Source organism: Chiloscyllium plagiosum, unplaced genomic scaffold, assembly GCF_037043375.1.
Source record: "Chiloscyllium plagiosum isolate Xiang-an unplaced genomic scaffold, Cpla_swu_hap1 HiC_scaffold_19, whole genome shotgun sequence".
Classification (NCBI taxonomy): Eukaryota; Metazoa; Chordata; class Chondrichthyes; order Orectolobiformes; family Hemiscylliidae; genus Chiloscyllium; species Chiloscyllium plagiosum.
In genome coordinates, this window is record NW_028270157.1 from 55,817,939 (window position 1) to 55,841,301 (window position 23,363).

Consider the following 23,363-nt stretch of genomic DNA (forward strand, 5'->3'; position numbering starts at 1 on the left):
CTCTATGCCACATGGATAACTATATCAAACATACCAACCTTCGATTTTGGCATACTCTGATAGGTGAGAGTAATTGATCAAAGCAGCCTTCTCTAGGCATTTTCGTACTACTTTCTTGACATCTTCAGGTGGCACAGGAGTGGCTATGTCTTTCATCAGAACCTTTATCAAAGAAAATAAGCAAATGTATAAAGTATGTAATGCCTCACATGACATTTTCTCTCCTAACATCCCCACTTAATTTTCATGGAATCATATCATCCTTACAGTGTGGAAGCAGGCCATTCACCCTATCGAGTATACACCGACCCTCTGAAATGTATTCCACCCAGGCCCAGTCCCCTCCACCCCATCCCTGTAACCCAACATTTCCCATGGCTAATCCACCTAGCCTGCACATCCCTGGAAACTACATGGCAATTTAGCATGGCCATCTTTGAACTGTGGGAGGAAACCAGAGCATCTGGAGGAAACCCTCGCGGATCCGGGGAGAATGTGTTCACACAGACGCACACCCAAGGCTGGAGTATTCTTTATTATTTTGAAAAGACCAATTTGTGCTGAGATCTCCCTTATGACTTGTCTACCGACTGCTACTGGAAGTACATATGTGAAAATTATTTGAGGACAGAATTGGTCTTGGTTATGATGTCCACTGCAAATGAACAATCCATTGACATTCACTATCCTGGTTATTTATTGATGAGTTGACAATAGGCATGAAAGTAGTGGATTACATCTGATGTTCATGAATATGTTTACTCTGTATTGTATATCACCAGTAGGAAAGGAGGGAATAAGGGAACAAACTGTGAGGAAAAAATCTGAAAGTATTTGATTCCATGTCGATATGGCACTGCTATCGCTGCCCTGTACTATGAATAAATTACTAACACTTTAATTTTAATATATGAAAACAGCCCAGGTGCATCTTGAAATGTAAATGGAGGTTAATCTGCATTCTCAGTAAAACAAATGCTGGAGACCTGAAATCAAAAGAAACAAGAAGTGTTGCATTTATGAAAAGAGTTATGTTTGACTTGAACCCAAAGAGAAAATACTGGAAAATCTCAGCAGGTCTGGCAGCATCTGTAAGGAGAGAAAAGAGCTGATGTTTCGAGTCTAAGTCTAAAAGCTTTGACAAAGGGTCAGTTAGACTCGAAACGTCAGCTCTTTTCTCTCCTTACAGATGCTGCCAGACCTGCTGAGATTTTCTAGCATTTTCTCTTTTGGTTTCAGATTCCAGCATCCGCAGTAATTTGTATATATTCGACTTGAGCCTGTTTCTCTCTGCAGATGCTGCTGGACCTGTTGAGCATCTTTCGCATATGGTTTTAAGAATTTTGTTTGTGACTGTTTCACAGTGAAAAGGAGGTCAGTTTTATCATTGAACTTTTCTTGATGATGATAGAAACTGAACAATTAATTATTGCTGCCTGCCTTTTTATGAAATGTACATGATCTAACACAAAACTGAATAGCATTCATGCTCTCCAAGGGCATTTTGACCCCTATTTTTCGCATAAATCCTCCCTTCATAAAGGTGGATGCTGCAGAACAGATGGGAACATTCCAATGAAGTCATGCTGGACTTGAAACAGTAAATGTACTTCTCTCTCCACACCCACTGCCAGGTCTTTAGATTATTCCTTGCACTTTCTGTTCCTATTTGTCCCATGTACAGTATTTCTTTAGGGCTGTTCTAATAACCACAAAAACTACTCTGACAAAAAAAGTCCCTTTTCTTGTGAAATCATTAAGTTTTCTAGCTTCTGCACTGCTGTTGGTCATCTGGTCCATGCTCATTAATTTCTTCAAGCTGCATTTTCACCTTTGCTTTATGTGTAATCATAATGTATTCTGCTTAAATGTATATGGTAGAAGAGTTTACTTGAATCTCGTTTATCGAGGCATAGCAAAACCATAAAGACTTCCACCATATCCCTTCTTAGTCCTCTCTTTTTGAGAGAAAAGTCACAGGGTAATCAATCTTTCCTCATACATTACCCCTTTAAGTTCTGAGGTTCCACACAATTCACTAAAAATGCCTTAAGTTCTGTATATAAAAATAGACAGTTCTCAAAAGACTGCATCTGCTAACACCAGACACGTTTTTAAAAAAAAGCTAATGAAATTAAGCTAGTGAACATTTAAAATGAAAAGAACTGAATGAAAGAGTATGTTGGTAAATGTAAAACAGATCTGAAGCAAGGCAGATTATACAAAAAAAATTTCAATCAGATTTTTTATTGCGCATACACATGTGCAGAATCAGAAAAATCAAAAGTGGGCATGTGCAGTTAACAATTATCAGTATCTGCAAACACTTCATTCTCAAAATGTCTCACTAATATCAAAGACTGTGTTCAAATAATGTCTCCTCATGTGTGTGTTCTACCTTTGCTATGCATCCAATATTCAATGGCAATGTTGTGCTGATTATTTTAGTGGCCTGTCCAGTGTTATCAATGTACAATGAACCTACTTATTAATAAACATATTAAAGTCCCTTGACTACATCCATAACTTTTTTTTTTGCAATTGCACCTGTCAGCTAAAACTAATTAATTGTTCGCAACTCCTTCTTAATGGTCAAAACAATGAAAATCCCCATTGAATTGCAGCAAACAAATGATTCTCTTTAAATACTTCTACTACTTCATGTTTAATTGTCAACGCTTGGGCTGACAAACTAGAAATGGTGCTCATAGCATGCCCTGAATATAATGTCTGAAACCATAGGTAAAGGGGGTATTTCTGATTTAATTGAAGAACCATCTAGCCAATGGATTTTACCTTACTATGCATAAACAATAATGGATATTGAAGGAAAGGCTCATAAAGCCTAGAAACATGCTTATTTCTCTGCTTATTGAAACCTTTCCAAATACATTTGGATGGCTAAGAGAACTAACTGTGGAATCATGAATCACAAATTATACTACAGTTCTATTAAGTTACTTTGCATAAAAGAAACAAGACTTATCAACATGATTTATGAACCATCTTCAGTAAATGACTTATTCATGCATGCAACAAAGGGCAAAGGTATTAAAACAAAACTAAGAATTAAGAATACACTTTCATCGCAATTTGAACATACCCTTTCAAGCAAAGAGAGTGTGGCTTTTAGTGCACCTTCTGGTCGTCCAAATGGAAAACAATACCTAGGACATGAAAGAAAAATTCAGAAATCTTTAATGTTAAAAAAAACTATAGCACAATTTTATATAATAAGTTACAGACCTTAAGTAGGGCTTGCTAAATGCATATAATCATATCATCAAATAATCAACTATACCAGTGGTTAATCAGTAAAGAACAAACTGGATATAATTGGAACAAATTACATCAAAGAGCAGGGCACCTCTTGGGAACTTTGCAGAATTTTGGATTCAACTTTAAATTCAAAAATTTTAAATCATTACCCTTGCCCTATTTTGTTTTGTTTGTTTCTTGAAGGTTTGGAGTTTCTCTCTTATTTCCTTTACTTTGCTTTCACACGATAGGTATTCAGAATCCTCAATTCAACAAGACCTTCTTTTCATTCGTTAACCTATGCCACAATCACTCTTTCAAGCCATGCAACCTTTTGCAAGCTCCTTAACCCCTCAGACTATCACAGACTCCTTTTTGTGTTTTTTTTCCTCCCTCCGCTCTACTGGCTCAAACCTTTCTCAGTCCAAATGGAAGGTCACAAACCTGAAATGTTTGCTCTGTTTTTCTCCCCACTGAGCTGCTAGACCTTTTGAGTCGAGAGTATGGTGCTGGAAATGCACAGCAGGTCAGGCAGCATCTGAGGGGCAGGAGAATCAACGTTTCGGGCATGAGTCCTTCATCAAGAATGACCTTTTGAGTGTTTCCAGAACTATCCAATGTCTGGAAAGGTTTCACATTTGTTTTAGATTTTCATGTGTATACGCAACTTTTTAAAATTAAAATTTGAAGAGCTAAAGAGAAAATAACCTGCATTTAATTAGTCTTTATAGAGGTTTATAAAATCATGAGGGGCATGGATAGGGTAAATAGATAAGATCTTTTCCCTGGGGTGGGGGAGTCCAGAACTAGTTGGCATACGTTTATGGTGCAAGGGGAAAGATTTAAAAGGGACCTAAGGGGCAACTTTTTCATGTAGAGGGTAGTGCATGTATGGAACGAACTCCCGGGGAAATGGTGGAAGCTGGTACAATTACAACATTTAAAAGGCATTTGAATGTGTGTATGAATAAGAAGGGTTTAGAGGGATATGGGCCAAGTGCTGGCAAATGGGACTAGATTAGGTTAGGATATCTGGTTAGCATGGACGAGTTGGACTGAAGGTCCATTTCTGTGCTGTATATCTCTTTAACTATGACTCAAGTTACTTTTACAAACTCAGACATCTGAGTGCACTTTGTAGCCAATTAACTAACTTTGTAGTCACTGTTGTAATGGGGTAAACATAGCAGCCAATATGCAAAACAATCTCTTACAAACAATACAGTAACAATCAAATAATCTTAAGCTGTAACATTGATTGAAGAATACATATTGGCCATGGCACTGGGAAATAAACCTGTCTGCTCTTCTTCAAAAAATGCTTATGAGATATTTTACAATCAGTCAAGATCACAGATAGGGCCTTAGTTTAATATCTTGCCTCAAAAATGGCTCTACCAAAAATGTCGCACTGCCTAAGCTTTAGACTGGAGTGACAGCCTGGACTTCTGTGCACAAGTCAATGGAATGGAACTTGAACTCAAAACCTTTTGACTCCAAGGTGAGTGAGTGATTGATTGAGCCATTGTTGACATTGTAAATTACAGTTTTAGTGAATACTTTGTGGTATAAAGCTGGGTGATAAATTTCTGTATTGTCTAACTGGAAGAGCTACATCCTAGAATAGAATCATGCACCTGAAAATAATACAAAAGTGAAAGCATTAAATTGTGTAAAGTTACAGCATTCAAAGGTTAACCAGTGCTGTGGTATCTCAATACAATTCAGCTGCTGAAAAGCTCTACATTCAAACTTCTCACACAACCAAACCTTATACTCTTGTTCAACAATGCAAGTTAATCAAGAGTCAAAAGTAACTTTATTTGTTATTTCTACCAAGTACAACTGACACAGTAAAAATGAGACGGCGTTCCTCCACGACTGAGGGTGCTACATGGACAGCACAAACTGTGCAATCATACACAGGGCGGCATAAAGTGCATAAGAAGTGCAAAACACGTAAGACAGCTTAGAAATTCCTGACATATCAAGACTATAGGCACAATGGTGTACAAATTACAGTGTAATAAAAGAATGACAAATAATAAAACATCGTTCTAGTAGCAATTCAAAGTTTGCAAAGTGTTTCAGATGGAATAGAGTCTGATCATACTATGATAAGGAGCCTGATGGTCTGGGGGAAGAAACTGTTGCACAGTCTGGCCGTGAAAGACCGAATGCTCCAGTATCTTCTGCCAGATGGCTGGAGGGAGAAGAGTTTGAGTGAGGGGGGTGTGGTATCTCCCACAATGCTGTTAGCCTTTTGGATGCAGTGTGTGGAGTAAATGTCCATAACGGACGGTAGAGAGACCCCGATGATTCTCTCAGCTGTCCTCACTATCCATTGTAGGGTCTTAAGATCAGAGATGATGCAATTCCCAAACCATGCAGTGATGGAGCAGCTCAGGGTACTCTTAATGAACCTTCCATAGAATGTGGTGAGGATGGGGGGTGGGAGGTGGGCTTCCCTCAACCTATACAGAAAGTAGAGATGCTACTGAGCTTTCTTGGCTATGGAGCTAGTGTTGAGGAGCCAGGTGAGATTCACTGCCAAGAAATTTAACGCTCTTCACGATCTCCACAGGGGAGCTGTCGATGTCCAGCAGAAAGTGGTCGCTCTGTGTCCTCCCGAAGTCAACAATCATCTCTTTCATTTGGTCCATATTCAGAGACAGTAGTAGTGCTTCCATATTTGACACTTTGTAATATTATGGCATTGCTGTGCTGACACGACAAATTCTGCACATCTAAAAGGAAGCTATACTTGCAGTGGGTGGCAATGAGAACAGAAGCATCAGTATCGTATTCCTATTTCTGACCTGTGCTCTTTTCGATTGTAGCTCTCTGCTGGACGTGTGAGATCAGTGCTTAACACCATTGAATCAATCGTCAGTCTTTGACAGTCAGTTCAATGAATCAAATCTGTTTTGGAATTTGCTCCAATATCTGAAATAGACTTTGGGAACCAGGGCACTAGGGTAGGTAGAAAAAGCACATTTGCTTAAACTTAAACCTTAATAATTTTATGAGAAAATAAAATTAAAATAGATTAGGTCATATTGATGAGAAAACATAACTAAAGTTAGAAGAATGACGTCTTCAACAAAAAAACTGCAAGCAATGGTTAAATGCTTGAATATTTTATTGAATATTAACTTCTAAATGAAAATTGCTGATGAATAAGGTTAAAATTACAGTAATAAAGTAATGTGTAATGCTTAAGCAGCTTTATTCCTGCAAAAATATCATTTTCAGTATGTTAGCTGATAAATCACAGATCAGATAAGATCAAGGTGACTGTTATTTCTCTGGGATTGGTGATGTTTAAGGATTAGTTAATAATCCTTTATATGTTGCTATAGCTCGTTTTGAAGTTTCTATGATTACTTGCCCATCCACACTGCAGATTTCCACCAACTGTCCATGTAGCACTATGTTGCACAATGTTGCACACTACACCTGTCCTTAAACAGTGCATTTCCAGTTTTATCTCTCAACTATCTTAACTGGAGGAGAAAAAATATTGATTAGAGAAAAATACAATATTGTAATAATTACTTTGTGTTGAGATCTATAAAAGACATGTCAAGAATTTACTTCCGTCAGATATTGTTCAAAGTCCTAATCTACTGTCAGCATATGAGAGATACTTGTTAATCAATTAATCAATCAAGCCTATATGATTAGATTAGATTCCATACAGTGTGGAAACAGGCCCTTCGGCCCAACCAGTCCACACCGACCCTCCGATGAGTAACCCACCCAGACCCATTTCCCTCTGACTACTGCACCTAATACTATGGGCAATTTAGCATGGCCAATTCACTTAACCTGCATATCTTTGGACTGTGGGAGGAAACCGGAGCACCCGGAGGAAACCTACACAGACACAGGGAGAATGTGCAAACTCTACACGGACAGTCGACCGAGGCTGGAATCAAACCTGGGACCCTGGTGCTATGAGGCAGCAGTGCTAACCACTGAGCCACTGTGCTGCCACAGTATCTATTTTCTTTCAGCTTAAACACCAATTCTAGGGTCTTAGCTCATAAGTTAAATCATTTTAATCCATAAGTATAATTATTCAGTTTACTTTTCTAAAATAAATGAGCTACATATTTGTTGTTGTACTTTATTTGCTTCCCTAAGTAGGTTTTCATGAGCAGATAGGCATCATCTCTGTGTTGTTTTGCCAATTATCTATTTCCATTAGGATGTGACTGATTGAATGCTACAGATCCCAAGGATTACATGTACTACTGAATATAAAGGAGATCTCCCTGCAAATGTTCTGAACACTGATCAAAATTTCTGACTATATGATTAACACAGCATAATTTCTGAATGGGTTCAATGTTTGATTACATAAATCAAATCAGTGCTTAGTGTTTTTCACCAACTGTTTAGTTCAATTTCAGGGTTATTGGTCATGGAATAGCTTGTCAGCTCATGTAGTGTATGCAGATTCATGCAAGCATTCAACAGATTGCTGAGCAAGTGTCCAGATGTGGCAGTTACTGTTGCGTTAGAAGGTAGGTGTGATGTCGGATAATTTACCTCATCATCAGTCTGAGATCATGGGTTGACCAAGAGTGAGTTCTTTTTTATACATTTATTTTCTCTCACTTTGTTCTTATTTATAAACTATAAATTCACCAAACATTTCGCAGTTCCGATTAAAGGTCTGAAAAGTTAGATGGCTAAGTTGTTTTCATTGATCCTCACTTCCAATATCGATCTCAATTTTGGATCAGAGACCCAGAAGCAACCCTGGCAGGATGCCACTTGTAATCTTCCCTGAAGGAGGAAAATTAGGAAGTTGTTCCTGTGTGCTGTAACCAACAATGGATGGTGGTTGGACTAGGAAAGGGTGATCCCAATAAAACAGCCAGTAATGAGTCCGAGTTGCTTTGCTCTCAACCCTATAAGTAGGCGGGAACTACTGAGTGAGACAAATCACTATGATATCTCAAAATGGAGATAATTTCTGCAGCTTTGGGAAGAAAAAATAGAAATCCCATATGGCCATAGCTGTCTGGCCATGCTTGGAGATGGAGTAAAGGCATCAATGGCACCTGACTTGCCAATCAAGTAATCATCTCCAAAGAGCAGGAGGCTGTGCTCAATAGGTCCACCTCAAGTTTCTCACTAATTTGGTTAACTGACTGCCTACCTTCCTTGGATAGCTTAGCTGTACATCATTGAACATGTTAGACTCAATGACGGCTACTCTCCTACTTTTTTATATGGGTGCATATGAAACAAAACAGTTGAACAAAATTCGAAGTTGAAAATATAGAAAATAGGAGCAAGAGTAGGTCATTAAGAGCTTCCAATCTGCACTGCCATTCTATATGATCACAGGGTATCATCCAACTCAGTATCTTGTTCCCGCATCCTCCGCATATCCTTTGATCCCCTTAGATCTAAGAAATACATCTACCTCTTTCCTGAAAACATTCAAATGTTTTGGCCTCAGGCACTTCTGTGGCAGAGAATTCCACAGGCTTGCCACTCTCCAGGTGAAGAAATTTCTCCTAAGAGGAATTTGTTAAGTGTGTACAAGAAAATTTTCTGATCAGTATGTGGATGTCCCTTTGAAAGAAGGTGCAAAACTTGACCAACTCTTGGGAAATAAGACAGGGCAAGTGACAGATGTCAGTGGGGGAGCACTTTGGAGCCAGCGACCATAATTCTATTCATTTTAAAACAGTGACGGAAAAGGACAGACCGGATCTAAAAGTTAAAGATCTACATTGAAGAAAGGCCAATTTTGATGGTATTAGGCAAGACTTTTCAAAAGTTGATTGGGGACGAACGTCTGAAGGTAAATGGACGGCTGGAAAATGGGAAGCCTTCAGAAATGTAACAATGAGAGTCCAGAGACAGTAGGTTCCTGTTAGAGTGAAAGGAAAGACTCGTAGGTGTAGGGAATTCTGGATCACGACAGAAATTGAGGTTTTGATCAATCAAAAAGAAGGAAGCATATGTCAGGAACAGACTGCAGAGATCGAGTGACTCCTTGGCAGAGTATAAATGCGGTAGGAATATACCTGAGAGGTAAATCAGGAGGGCAAAAAGGAGACATGAGATAGCTTTGATAAATTGGGTTAAAGAGAATCCAAAGGGATTTTATAAATACAATAAGGACAAAAGGGTGACTAAGGAGAGAAGAAGGCCCCTCAAAGATCAGCAAGGCAGCCTATGTGTGGAACCGCAAAAGATGGTGGAGATACTAAACGAGTTCTGAATGTAAGTTTGCTCGCTGAGCTGGAAGGTTTGTGTTCAGACATTTCGTCACAGTGAGCCTTGGAATGAAACACTGGTGATGTAGCCCACTTTCTATTTATATGTTTGAGTTTCCTTGCAATGGTGATGTCATTTCTTGTGGTGACATCATTTCCTATTCTTTTTCTCAGAGAGTGGTAAATGGGTTCCGAGTCAATGTGTTTGTTAATAGAGTTCTGTTTGGAATGCCATGCTTCTAGGAATTCTCATGCATGTCTCTGTTTGGCTTGTCCTAGAATGGATGTGTTGTCCCAGTCGAAGTGGTGTCCTTCCTCATCCATATGTAAGGATGTGGCTAAGTATGGAAGGAGGGTGGCTAGGGTTTCTGGATGTGTTTTGTCTGCTTGTTTGGGTTTGTTGCTCAAACATCAGCTAAAAAAAGCACATCTATACAGTGTATTCAAAAAGAACAGGTACCCAATGAACACAGTCTGTCGACTTCTGAGCAACAAATCCAAACTAGCAGACAAAACATGGCTAGAAACCCTACCCACTTTCCGCTACATCAAAGGCATCTTGGAATTGACTGCCAGACTAACTCATACCCCTTGGCATCGTGGTAGCCCACAAACCCACCAACACACTAAAACAGCAGGTAATGAACTTGAAAGACCACATACAAGCAACAAGCAAAACTAATATCATCTACAAAATATCTTGCAAGAACTGTAACAAACACTACATTGGACAAACAGGTAGAAAACTAGCCATTAGAATACATGAACATCAACTAACCACAAAACAACATGACCCTCTCTCACAAGTATCCTTACATAAAGATGAGGAAGGACAACACTTCGACTGAAACAACACATCCATCCTAGGACAAGCCAAACAGGGATTAGCACGAGGATTCCAAGAAGCATGGCACTCCAGCTGGAACTCTTTCAACAAACACATTGACTCGAATCCCATTTACCACCCTCTGAGAAAAAGCATTGGAAATGACATCACCACAGGAAATGACGTCACCATGGGAAATGACATCACCAATGCAAGGAAAATCAAACATATAAATAGAAAGCAGGCTACACCACCAGTGCTTCATTCAGAGGCTCACTGAAGATGTTATTGAGTATGGTGACAAAACATCAACAAGCAAACCTACACCCAGATCCTCAACCTGAGCTACAAATCTTCTCAAAACTCGCTAATACTAAATGAATATTTTGCATTAGTGTTTACTGTGGAGAAGGACATGGATGACATAGAATGTGGGGAAATAGACAGTGACATCTTGAAAAATGTTCAAATTACAGAGGAGGTAGTGCTGAATGTATTAAAATGCATAAAGGTGGATAAATCCCCAGGACCTGATCAGGTGAACTCTGTGGAAAGCTAGGGAAGTGATTGCTGGGCCTCTTGCTAAGATATTTGTATCCCTGATAGTCACAGGTGAGGTGCCAGAAGACTGGAGGTTGGTTAACGTAGTGCCACTATTTAAGAAAGGCGGTAAGGAAAAGCCAGGGAACTATAGACTGGTGAGCCTGACATTGGTGATGGCAGGTTGTTGGAGAGAATCCTGAGGGACAGAATTTACATGTATTTGGAAAGGCAAGGACTGATTAGGGATAGTCAACATGGCTTTGTGCATGGGAAATCATGTCTCACTGATTTGATAGAGTTTTTTGAAGAAGTAACAAAGAGGATTGATGAGGACAGAGCTATGGGTGTTATCTATATGGACTTCAGTAAGGCCTTCGACAATGTTCCCCATGGGAAGATTAGCAAGGTTAGGTCTCATGGAATACAGGGAGAACTAGCCATTTGGATACAGAACTGGCTCAAAGGTAGAAGACAGAGGGTAGTGGTAGAGGGTTGTTTTTCAGACAGGAGGCCTGTGACCAGTGGGGTGCCATAAGGATCGGTGCTGGGTGCACAACTTTTCATCATTTATATAAATGATTTGGATGTGAGCATAAGAGGTATAATTAGTAAGTTTGAAAATGACACCAAAATTGAAGGTGTTGTGGACAGCAAAGAAGGTTGTCTCTGAGTACAACAGGATCTTGATCAGATTAGCCATTGGGCTTAAGAGTGGTAGATGGAGTTTAATTCAGATAAATGTGAAGTACTACATTTTGTAAAGGCAAATCTTAGCAGGACTTATACACTTAATGGTAAAGTCCTGGGGAATGTCGCTGAACAAAGATCGCTTGGAGTGCAGGTTCATAGCTCCTTGAAAGTGGAGTCACAGGTAGATAGGATAGTGAAGAAGGCATTTGGTATGCTTTCCTTTATTGGTGAGAGTATTGAGTATAGGAGTTGGGAGGTCATGTTGCGGGTGTACAGAACATTTGGTTAGGCCACTTTTGGAACACTGTGTGCAAAACTGGTCTCCTTCCTATAGGAAGGATGTTGTGAAACTTGAAAGGGTTCAGAAAATATTTACAAGGGTGTTGCCAGGATTGGCAAGTTTGAGGTATAGGGAGAGGTTGAAAAGGCGAGGACTATTTTCACTGGAGCATTGGAGGCTGAGGGGTGACCTTACTGGGGTTTATAAAATCATTGGGGGGCATGGATAGGGTAAATTGACAAGGTATTTTCCCTGGGTTAGGGGATAACAGAACTGGAGTGCATAGGTTTATGGTGAATGGGGAAAGAATTAGAAAGGACCTAAGGAGCAACTTTTTCACGCAAAGTGTGATGCGTGTATGAAATGAGCTGCCAAAGGAAGTAGTGGTAGCTGGTACAATTACAACATTTAAAAGGCATCTAAATGGGTACATGAATAGGAAGAGTTTAGAGGGATGTGGGCCACGTGGGACTAGATTAATTTTGGATATCAGATTAGAGTCTGTTTCCGTGCTGTACAACTCTACGATTCTAAATGGTCTTCCCTGTATCCTTAAACTGTGACCCCTATTCTGGATTCCCAGTCATCAGGAACATCCTTCCCACCTTTCCCCAGTCTAATCCTGCTAGGACTCCATATGTTTTAATTGGATCTCTATTCATGTTTTAAACTCTGGTAAACCATAAGAAATAAATAATTCTCTAAATATCGACTGAACTTAAATGATATTGAGCAAAGGGAGACCATTTGATTTTTTTTTAGTTGTATCCATGCTTGTTCATACAAGTGACATTTTATTTCAACCTATTTTACTTAGTAACAACATTAACAGTAGCTGATAGTAACAACAGACTATTGTATTTGTGGATAACTCACAGCCCATTTGAAGGATACTGAGAAATACAGACATACCAATACGTAACCTTTAGACTGAGTCTGCCAGTGACTAGTAATTTTAATGAAAATGGCTGGAATTAAAAGTCTATTCATCTGATGCAAAATGTTGATTTTGAAGTCAGCTCCCAACCAAAGCGCATTTTCTAAAGATTACCGAATTGAGATCAAATGAACAGAAATTGAAAAGCACACAACATTCAATCTACTTCAATTCACACTAACTCTTCTCCTTGTAGTGATCGCAGACACTATCATTATTTTAAATTGGAAATAGAACACAAAGTAGGCCTAATTGTGAGGGAAAGTGCTGCAGGAGAGGCTTGTCAATTTAACTGAGTCCCTATAAGGTCTCCTATTCTGTCTGAAGTGTTTGATTTTATAAAAAAAAAGTGAAAGCGGCATTTTGTCTGAATTGACTTTGATGTTTTAACAGGTGCATCAAAATAATCTCCATTAAAATATTGAACAGAGTAATTTGAGTGACTACATTGAACAGCCATGTACTAATATTTCAGTGTCATTTCCAAGTGCAGAGCTGATCTGTGGAGTTGCACACAGTGGATGAAATGTTTGTACTTTAACAGGAAAGTAAAAGCCGGTAATCTCGGATCCGACACAGTTAGACATCCTGCCTGATGTCCAGATGTTTAACAGGCTACCAATCTGATACACTTACTTTACATCTGTGTTAAACCCCATACTGTGCGCCACCCACTTAGTCAAGAGTAAAAATAGGCTTCAACTGAACTGATACCAAGGATGGGGAATAATTAAGCCTGGGCACATAGTTGAACAATTAATGCTGACATCTGTATTTTGTTGTAAGCACCTTTTAGTAAGCTCATCATTTTGGAATTGTACTCTCTCTCAGTGCAGTATGCTGCAACTGAGAGGCAGAGGTGATAGGTGGACTTACAGCATGACAAACTTACACTGGCAGTTCGATTAAAAACAGAATGGAAAAATTATACTGCAAGCAAGTACAGCTGAAAGTTTTTTTAAAAATGCATTCATAATCTACATCTTATTCCTTTACATGGAAGTTTTTTTTGTTCAAAAATGTTTACTAAGTAAACCTTGTGGTAGTCCCTCAGAATGAAGTGACACAAGAACCTGTGCATAAAGTCCTTTAACAGGGGCAGGTTGACCAGGATATTCTCTAGCCATTACCACTTGCCACTGGCACATTGGAAGGATCGGTAGATTAATAGGCAACCAATTTGGTTGCTAATGAAGCACCTTCTTGCAGTTATGAACCTAAAACTTCTGACTCGAGAGGTAAGGGTTCCAACATATCACCACCAGACCTCTCTTTAAGTTAACAACATGCTTTATTTTCTAAGTTTTCTTCTGTCTACATGCAAAATCTGATAGAATGGAACAATAACAATGTCAGGTCACGTGATTGATATTTGTTCTTCTAATGATAAAAATGAATAGAAAACTTTGACAACAAAGGAATCACATCATGAGACATGCATTTAAACAGAGAAAATTAGAACTTCAGATTTAACATGCAGACATTAAGTTTCAAATTCAAGTTAATCACTTTCTGTCTGAATCAGACATCAGTGGATTTAAACCCTAGCCAGATTGTAGTTTGCAACCTATGCTAGAATTAAGTGTGGTCACAATGGAGTGCTGTACTACCAGAAGTGATGTACTTGGATGAAAGTGTTCATTAGAGAGTCAGCGTCCTTGTTTAAATAGATATAAAAGATCATTTGGTGGAAGGCTATAAACATGTCCTGGCTACATTTTGTGCCCTGGCAAATTTCACAAAATCCAATTATTTTGTTAATTCTTTGGTCATTTGTTAGAACTTGTGCACATTTCATCTGCTACATTTACTGATAAAACACCAGGGACTACATTTCAAAATTAATTCTTTGCTTGCCAAACGCTTTGAGATATTCTGAGAATGTGTTCAACTGTAGATGAAGGCAACTTAATTCTAGTGGTGCCCTTTAACACTACACTTGAAAACTATTTTGCCCAGTTTAAAATAGAATGAGTTGGAATTCTATGCTCTGTTTTACTAGTTAAAATAGCATCTAGTAGTACTTCTCTTTGAAAGTCATTTCAGCTTGATTGAAGTATTCCTTCACCTACTGCTCAATAATTTGTCAGAATCCTAGCAACACTCACCACAGGTAGATGGAGGCTTAATTTAAAAAGTTCATGTCATCGACACTACCAAACTGTAACATACGGGGGCGGCATGATGGCTCAGTGTTTAGCACTGCAGCCTCACAGCACCAGGGACCCGGGTTCGATTCCACCCTCAGGTGACTGTGTGGAATTCACACATTCTCCCTGTGTCTGCGTGGGTTTCCTCTGGGTGCTCTGGTTTCCTCCCACAGTCCAAAGATGTGCAGGTTAGGGAGATTGGCCATGCTAAATCGCCCATAGTGTTTGGTGCATTAGTCAGAGGGAAATGGTTCTGTGTGGATTACTCTTTGGAAGGTCGGTGTAGACTTGTTGGGTCGAAGGGCCTGTTTCCACACTGTAGGGAATCTAATCTAATCATCCCAGGAGGTAAGCCACAGTGAAAAACAACATAACAATATGGCGGGAACTAGCTCAGTTTATTAACATCTTGTAAGACTTGGAAGGATTCTGTGGTTTAGGTTGTGTTCTGGGATCTATATGGAGGCTGTTGGCCTTTCTTGCCATGGGGCGAAAGTGAGGACTGCAGATGCTGGAGGTTAGAGTCGAGAGTATGGTGCTGGAAAAGTACAGCAGGTCAGGCAGCATCCGAGAAGCAGGAAAATCAATGTTTCAGGCAAAAGGTCTTCATCAGAAATTCCTGCTATGATTCTGTGTCTTAAGTAGGAATCCACTCTGCAACCACCACAGACATGCACACCCAAAACATTTAGCTTGAGCTAGGGGCCATTTCCCTTAGATCCATGGTTGTATCAAATGCTTGGCTCATTCCCATCCATCACCTCAGATGTTAGGCCCACCAGCATTGGATGGTAGATGAACAGACAGACAGGTACCCTGTTTATTTCCAAACTAGCCAGAATTAAAATAGGAATTCACGCATCCAGGCATGAGAACAGTACAACATGGGGTGATCCTCAATGCCAAGGAAGCAAAACCACCTCCAATAACAACAGAAATTTCTAGAAATGCTCAGCAGGTCTGATACCATCTTTGGAGAGAATGCAGCATAAAGACAGCCCTGCTGAGTTTATCCAAGCAATTTCTGTTTCAGATTTCCAGCATCGGCAGTTCTTGATCTTATTGTAGCAAAACCAGCTTACCTGAAGTGGGTGATCTGGTTTTCAAGGAGGCACAGAAGTCTTTCTTTAATTTCATCAAACCTTTCTTTCTCTTCAACTGTTACAGTTCCAATTCCATCTGGTCTGAAAAAGAGAAGAAAAGACACTCTTTCAAATGTTGGAAGTCACAACAGAAGTTCACTAACTCACTGATATAAAATGACACACAATTTTATACAATTAGGATACCTCTTCTTCTTTAATTCAGTTACGCAATGAGGGCACCACTGCTAGGTCAACATTTATTGGCCATTCCAGAGGGCAGTTAAGAGTCAGCTACATTGCTGTGTGTCTGGAGTCACATGCAGACCAGACCAAGTAAGGATGGCAGATTTCTTTCCGTAAAGGACATAAGTGAAGCAGACATGTTTTCCTGGTAATTGACAATGGTTTCATGGTTATCATTAGACTCTTAATTCCAGATTTTTATTGAATTCAAATTTCATAACCTACCGTGGTGGGTTTTGAACCCAGGTTCTCGGACTCGGAAGGAGCTTTGCTCCCTAAAGAAGCCTGCAGTCCTATCAAAAATTTTGCAAGATACTTCACCCAGTTTTAATCTCAAAGACATGGGCTTACCAATGTGTCAATAAGCAGGATTCCAGGTCAGGAAAGCAAGGACAGAATGTTCCTCCCATATTCTGCTGCCTATTTAAGATGAAGGTCGCAAGGGAAAAGACTTACAAGATAGCTGAAGAGGATAGGGACACACCAGATGGACTCAGGAGTAAATGGCTTGAGAAAAGGCAAGAGAGGCTTTCTGAACTGGGGAGAAGGCTAGCAGGGTGTAGGGGAATGGGAGTAAGTTGTTCTCAGTTGGTGTGACAGCCATAATAAAATCTATATACTTATTTTCATTCTCAAGGTTTCTGTGCATTGCTGGTCAGGATTTGTTATTAGTTCATGGAATATCAACGTCTCTGAAGAACCAATATCTGTTGACTATCCTTAATTGCCACTGAAAAGGTGGTGAGTTGCCTTCCTGAACTAGTGCTTTCCATTTGGTATAGACACACCCACATTGCTACTGGGAAAGTAATTCATTGACAGTTTGAAGGAACAATGATTGCATTAGTCCTGGTTTTAAGGACAGGACAATTTTCCACATTGATGCCAACATTATTGTGGTGGTGAAACATTACTTGGCTTGTGGTATGGTAAGATCTGGAGGGCAAATCTTCAGCACCACTACTGTAATGTTGTCAGGGCCCATATCATGGTCCATGGTATCTATCACCATCAAGCCAGTTAATTGAACCTGATTTAATGAAGAGTGCAGGATTGCAGCAGCAGCAGCATCGTGTATTCTTAAACATGAGGTGATAGTGCTAAATAGTCACACTACCAACAGTCCTGCAGTCCTGTCACGTCCAGTTGTAAAGGGAATAAGTGCAGGAGAGGATCCACAAATATCCCTGTCCATAATAATGGGAGAGCCCAGTACATAAGTGCAAAAGCCAAGATTGAAACATTTGCAATCATTTTCAGTCTGAAGTGCTGAGTTAATAATTCATCTTGGCCTCCTTCAGAGGTCCCCAGCATCACAAATGCCAGTATCCAGTCAATTTGATTCAATCCACATTGTAACAAGACATGTTTGGAGGTATGAGATGGTCTGAAGCACTTCAGACTGAAAATGATTGCAAATGTTTCAATCTTGGCCTTTGCACTTATGTACTGGGCTCTCCCATTATTATGGACGGGGATATTTGTGGATCCTCTCCTGCACTTATTCCCTTTACAACTGGATGTGACAGGACTGCAGCAGGACTGTTGGTAATGGGACTATTTAGCACTATCACCTCATGTTTAAGTATATACAATGCTGCTGCTGCTGCAATCCTGCACTCTTCATTAAACCAGGTTCAATTACCTGGCTTGATGGTAATAGATATCATGGACCATGGGGTAACACTTTGAGATTAATACAATTCTGCAGTTTATTGATGTCCCATTTTAAGTGACATGATCTGACCTGAATCTATGTCATTCAGCATGAAGTGACATGTAACACAATGGAGGGAATGCTCAGTGTGAAGATGGAACTTTGATTTCACAAGGACTGCATGGCAGCCACTCCTATCAATAATATCATGGACAGATTCATCTGTGGAAGGTAGATTGATGGGGACATATATGCGTATCTCTAAACAGGCTAATTAGGAAAATAGCTACATTTAGTCCCATCATCCAAGCCATTAATTTGGTCTGTAAATAGTTGAGGTTAAACACTGATCCTGTCGCAATGCACCCGGTACACCTTGCCAACCCAAAAATTACCCACTTATTCCCACACTTCCTGTTAGCTAACCAATTCTCCATCTATGCTAATTATATTACCTGCACGCCATGAGCTCTTCTTCTGTGTTCTAACCTTTGATGTGCACCTTATCAAATGGATATCTAGTTACATCATATCCATATTGAATTGGAAACAAAAAATGATAATAAATCAATCAAACACAAATTGTCTATCACAAAATGGTTATGAACTCTCCTCAATTGCATTGAACTTTTCTTAGTGCCCTGCCATAATCTTGTTAATAGTAAATTCCAGCAATCTCCCTATGATAGACGTAGACTAAGTGTCTATAGTTTCCTACTTTCTGGCTCCCTACTTTTTTGAATGGAGAAGTCACCTTGGTATGTTCCAATCTGATTACAAAGTCACGGAATTTTGGAAAATTAAAACCAATGCATCTACAATCCCAGCAGCCACTTTTAAGATTCTAGGATAAGGGCCTAATACTGGAAAGTGGAATTATTGTTAATTTAATGTCACTTGGACAGTACTGGCTCGATGGCTGATGAGCCTCTTCTGTATTGTATGATTCTATGACAGAATGAAGTTCATCAGGATTTGCAGGGACTTGTTAACGTTTTCACTTCCTAAATGCAGTAGGAATCACCTGATGAAGGAGCATCGCTCCGGAAGCTAGTGCGTTTCCAATTAAACCTGTTGGACTATAACCTGATGTTGTGTGATTTTTAAATTTGTACACCCCAGTCCAACACCGGCATCTCCAAATCATAAATGCAGTAGTGCTGATATATGAGATAATTTTGGTGATGGACACTGAAGTCCCTCAACCAATGTATATTCTGTACTCTTGTTGATTCTTGCTTCATCCTCATGGTGTACAAGTACTGACTCATCAACTGATGGGAGATTAATAGATTGAAAAACATACAGTTGTTTCCTTGCCAACACTGGACCATATAACAGAAGGGTTTGGAGTCAATATTGAGGACCTCCAGAGGAACTCCCTGCTAACTCTGTAGCACTGATCCACTGTTGGTGGGATGGATCGTAACAATGGATAATGAAAGTATTGTCCGCAATGTTGGTTTGGAGGTTCTGACTTTGTCAGGCTTTCTTTTCACTAGTGAGATAGCTCTCCCAATCTTGGCAGAAGCTTCCAGAGGTTAGTAAAAAGAACATGGCATGGATGATAGGGCCAGCTGTCTCGCTGTTGCTGTGATATAGGGTGGTCCATTCAGTTTTATGGTTTTGGGTTTTTTTCTGAAGGGATATGTTACAATGGAGTGGCTTGCTAGTCCATTTCAGATGGCTGTCAAACACACTCTTTTGGATTTATAGGGTGTTACATGTCGGCCAGACTAAGTAATGAATGCAGATTTCCTTTCCTAAAAGGGAATTGGTGAACCAGTTAGGTTTTTACAACAATGGATTATGGTTTCATGGCACCATTACTGAAAACAGCTTTCAATTCCAGATGTTTAAAATTAATTTAATATATTTCCATGGAGGGATTTGAACGTATGTCTCGAGGCCTCTAGTCCATTGGCATTATCGCTACACCACCATCACCCACTCATAGCTGCCCTGACAGTGTTTGGATAGAACAGAATGACTTGTCAGAGGGCACTCACAGCCAAATGGATTCACAGGATAAGCATGGCAGCTTTTCTTTCCAAAAAAGAAACACTTATTGTTCACTTACACTGATGATGTCTTTCAATTTTCAGATTTGATTTTAAATTGAATTCAAATCCTTTTAATGTTGTTGTGGGATTTGAATGTGTGTGCTATGCTTGCTAATCCAGTAATTTAACCACCACATTATATTCACCATTTCATATCCAGATCAATATCACATACATATCAATAACCATGTTTTCTCCTAAGAATACAGGGACAATCAGTATCTTTTGCTGTGATCTATAGCTATGTAATAAATAAAACATTGGATATATCTACAATTTAAGATCTGACAATCCTATTTGGTTTCTTTAAGGTCAACAGGGAGAAAATCTGTCACATTAGTCAATTAGAAACACACAGGTGCAGCAAAGGGTACTGATGTCCATTTCTGGAAATAAATGACACAGTTTCTCCCTGTTTTATGATAAACAGGCAACTTGCTGACATGCTTTTGGCCAGTGACAAGGGGCTGTACCAGGGTACAATGTCAAAGCAACTTATTTCAGTGGAGCTTGTGAGATATTAAAGGGGATGCTTTTAACTGCAATTAAAAGCTGAGTTCCATCTCCACAGGTAGACCTCTGTTGGTCCTCCAGCTGCTGGAAGTCCTGCCACCCCCACCCATCCTCTTACTCAACCCCATCTTGTTTGCACATCAAGTAGAAAATTCCATTTGCCCTCTTAACCATGTCCTTAATTGACATTTTAAATAAGCAACGTGAAGCTTTTGCCCTGAGCTGACCTCCAGCAAAATGAGTCAAGGATAGTATGGTGTTGGCAAACCTGCATGCCAGCCAGAGGTGTCACTTCTTGAGCTTCCCTGACCCACCTCCCCCATTATTACCACCTTATCATTGCAAACATCCTGCCCAGCTGCCAAGTAGTTGTAAACTGAGAGAGCACATACAGTGACTGGCATCCGCCCAACGACTGGCATCTGTCCAAACTGTGCAGAAACATAGGCCAGTAAATGCCCACATCATTGAGCTATGTTGAAGTTATCACAAGAAACAACTGTATGATTAAGTCAACAAAGAGTACTCGGCATGTCAAGAAAGCCACTGGGAATAAATTTGACAAACAAAAGGCAAATATTAAGGTGGCAAGGAATGAATTCACAGTACCATAATGTACTAAGCACATGGGCTAATCATGATTACCACGTACACACATGCAACTGGCCCACGGTACGATCAGACATGCCTACAGTTCCTACAAATCTTTACAATGTTCAAATCCGGAATATATAACAAGCTGCAACTTATATCTAAAAGAGGACATCACACAAGCACACACAGGTACAATCATTAAGGCATTAGTTTTGGCATTTCTATGCAAAGTACTGGCTATTTTTGTTTGTCTGGCTCACGAACTATTGTTCCCAGTAAACTAAAGGATACAGAATTGTTAGTTACATGTAAAGTACAGACATCTTAATATACGCCTTCTACTGGTCAGACTTGAAACCTAGCTCAGTTTCTCCCTAAGTCTTTGCAAGGAGTGTCAGATAGCAATCAATTGCTGAAATCCTCTGAAAAGAACACATACTGAGAAACTGAAATATAATCACCTGAATTTCAGTCTCCACGCAGCCTACAATGGATAGCCCCTGTGACGACGTATGATAGCCTGCAGCCTTTGTGCCACCTTTGTGTCGTCTGGTTATTCTAATGCCAGCTGCATTCAACCAGCACAAACTATATTGTTCAATGGCTGCACACATTAATCTCATGTTTAGAATTACTTAAAGCTGAACTACACCTTTTAAAGAGCATGGGCACAGCTGTTTTCACGTTTCATACTGGAGCCCTTGGAGAGGTAGATGGAAAGATTTCCTCATCTTCAGGGAGCTAGTGGGCCCTCAAAACATGTAAGACGACGACAATGGAAGCAGTCATTGAAGTTAACGGCAGGTGATAGCCCCATGAACTTGGCACAGTACCATAACAGGTTTAATTAATTATTTTAACAACTACTTATATGAGTAGCCAAGGTCAGTAAATGCATTTTCAAACACCATATCTTACCAAGTCCACCACTAGCCTCAGTTACTATGAAATGCACATTTCTCCATGACTCTCCTACCACTAAACTTTACTGACCATGACTCAAGCCTAATATTCCTTGACTTCAGCTCATCCTCACACGCAAAGAAAACCTCACATTCACAACTCAAAACTTGCATACATTGTCAGTTATTCAATCATATCAGCAGTACCACTCAAATATATTGCATGATAATCACTGACACACCATCTGCACTCTCACTGCCTTGTTGGAGACTATGGTGTAAAATTAGAGACAGCAGGAACTAACTCAAGGGGGAAAGACATTCCGATATTTTCCAACCACACGAGGAGATTGAGCTGATCATTATGGGAAAGCTGTCAACAAAGCTGAAAACATTAAAGATGATAGTGTCCTCTCATCTAATCCTCCTACCCAAACCCTACTTCTCTCACTACATAATTTCTTTTTACTTACAAGCTATTGATGGTGTCTACATTTTTTACTTTCTTCCTTACTCCCAGAACTTCATTTATGTTCGTCTTTCTTTTCTGATAGCATCATAGAGTCATAGAGAGGGACAGCACAGAAACAGACCCTTCACTCATCTTGTCCATGCCGACCAGATGTCCTAACCTAATCGCGTTTGCCAGTAATTGGCCCACATTCCTCTAAACCCTCTTGTTCATATATCCATCCAGATGCCTTTTATCTGTTGTAATTGTACTAGCCTCCAACACTTCCTCTGGCAGCTCATTCCATATACGCACCACCCTCTGCGTGAAAACATTTTAAATTTTAAAAATCTCGAACCTGTGCCTTCCAGTTCTGGACTCCCCACCCCCGGGAAAAGACCTTGTCTATTTACCATATCCATGCCCCTCATGATTTTATAATTACAAGGTTTCTTGTAGTACAGATAGAAAGATGCTATCAAGTCCAATTTCACCTCTTACAATTCTTTAAATGAAGCACAGTCCAGAGCTGCTTCCTTCATATACATTACAGTAGCATGAACTTTAACATCTCACTGATATCTATGTAAATCACAGTAAGCAAAGACTCTCAACAACATGCGTTACATGGACATTAGGTTGGAACTTAGTGGTTTAACATTGTTATGCAAGACACATCAAAAGCAATTTGAGTATAGGCTACAAATGATCTTCAGCAAACTTTAAGACAGATCTTTTTTTTGAGCTGGGCCTAATCTTGTACTGTGATAGATACGTAAAACGAGCAAGTGCTGAATGTTCTAATTGCAGCATCCTTAGAACATCAATACAGCTTAGAATCTATTGATTGTTTTCATTTGCAATTACATCTCACATTTCAGACTGGAAAACAGGAATAGAAACAATGCCTTTGTGAATTAGCTACA

At 39.6% G+C, this 23,363-nt stretch overlaps 1 protein-coding gene across 13 annotated transcripts in view; it reads right to left on the reverse strand.

The window, feature by feature from the left end:
* Positions 1–23,363, reverse strand: part of cadps2 (Ca++-dependent secretion activator 2) — a 718,900-nt gene that overhangs the window by 173,952 nt on the left and 521,585 nt on the right. For all 13 annotated transcript variants that reach the window (XM_087997417.1, XM_087997409.1, XM_087997412.1 and 10 more), the window contains exons 14-16: positions 16,012–16,113; positions 3,104–3,167; positions 39–162 (exon numbers count right to left, since the gene is read on the reverse strand). In XM_087997417.1, the coding sequence (XP_087853543.1) occupies positions 39–162; positions 3,104–3,167; positions 16,012–16,113 (290 nt within the window). The remainder of the gene's footprint in view (positions 1–38; positions 163–3,103; positions 3,168–16,011; positions 16,114–23,363) is intronic.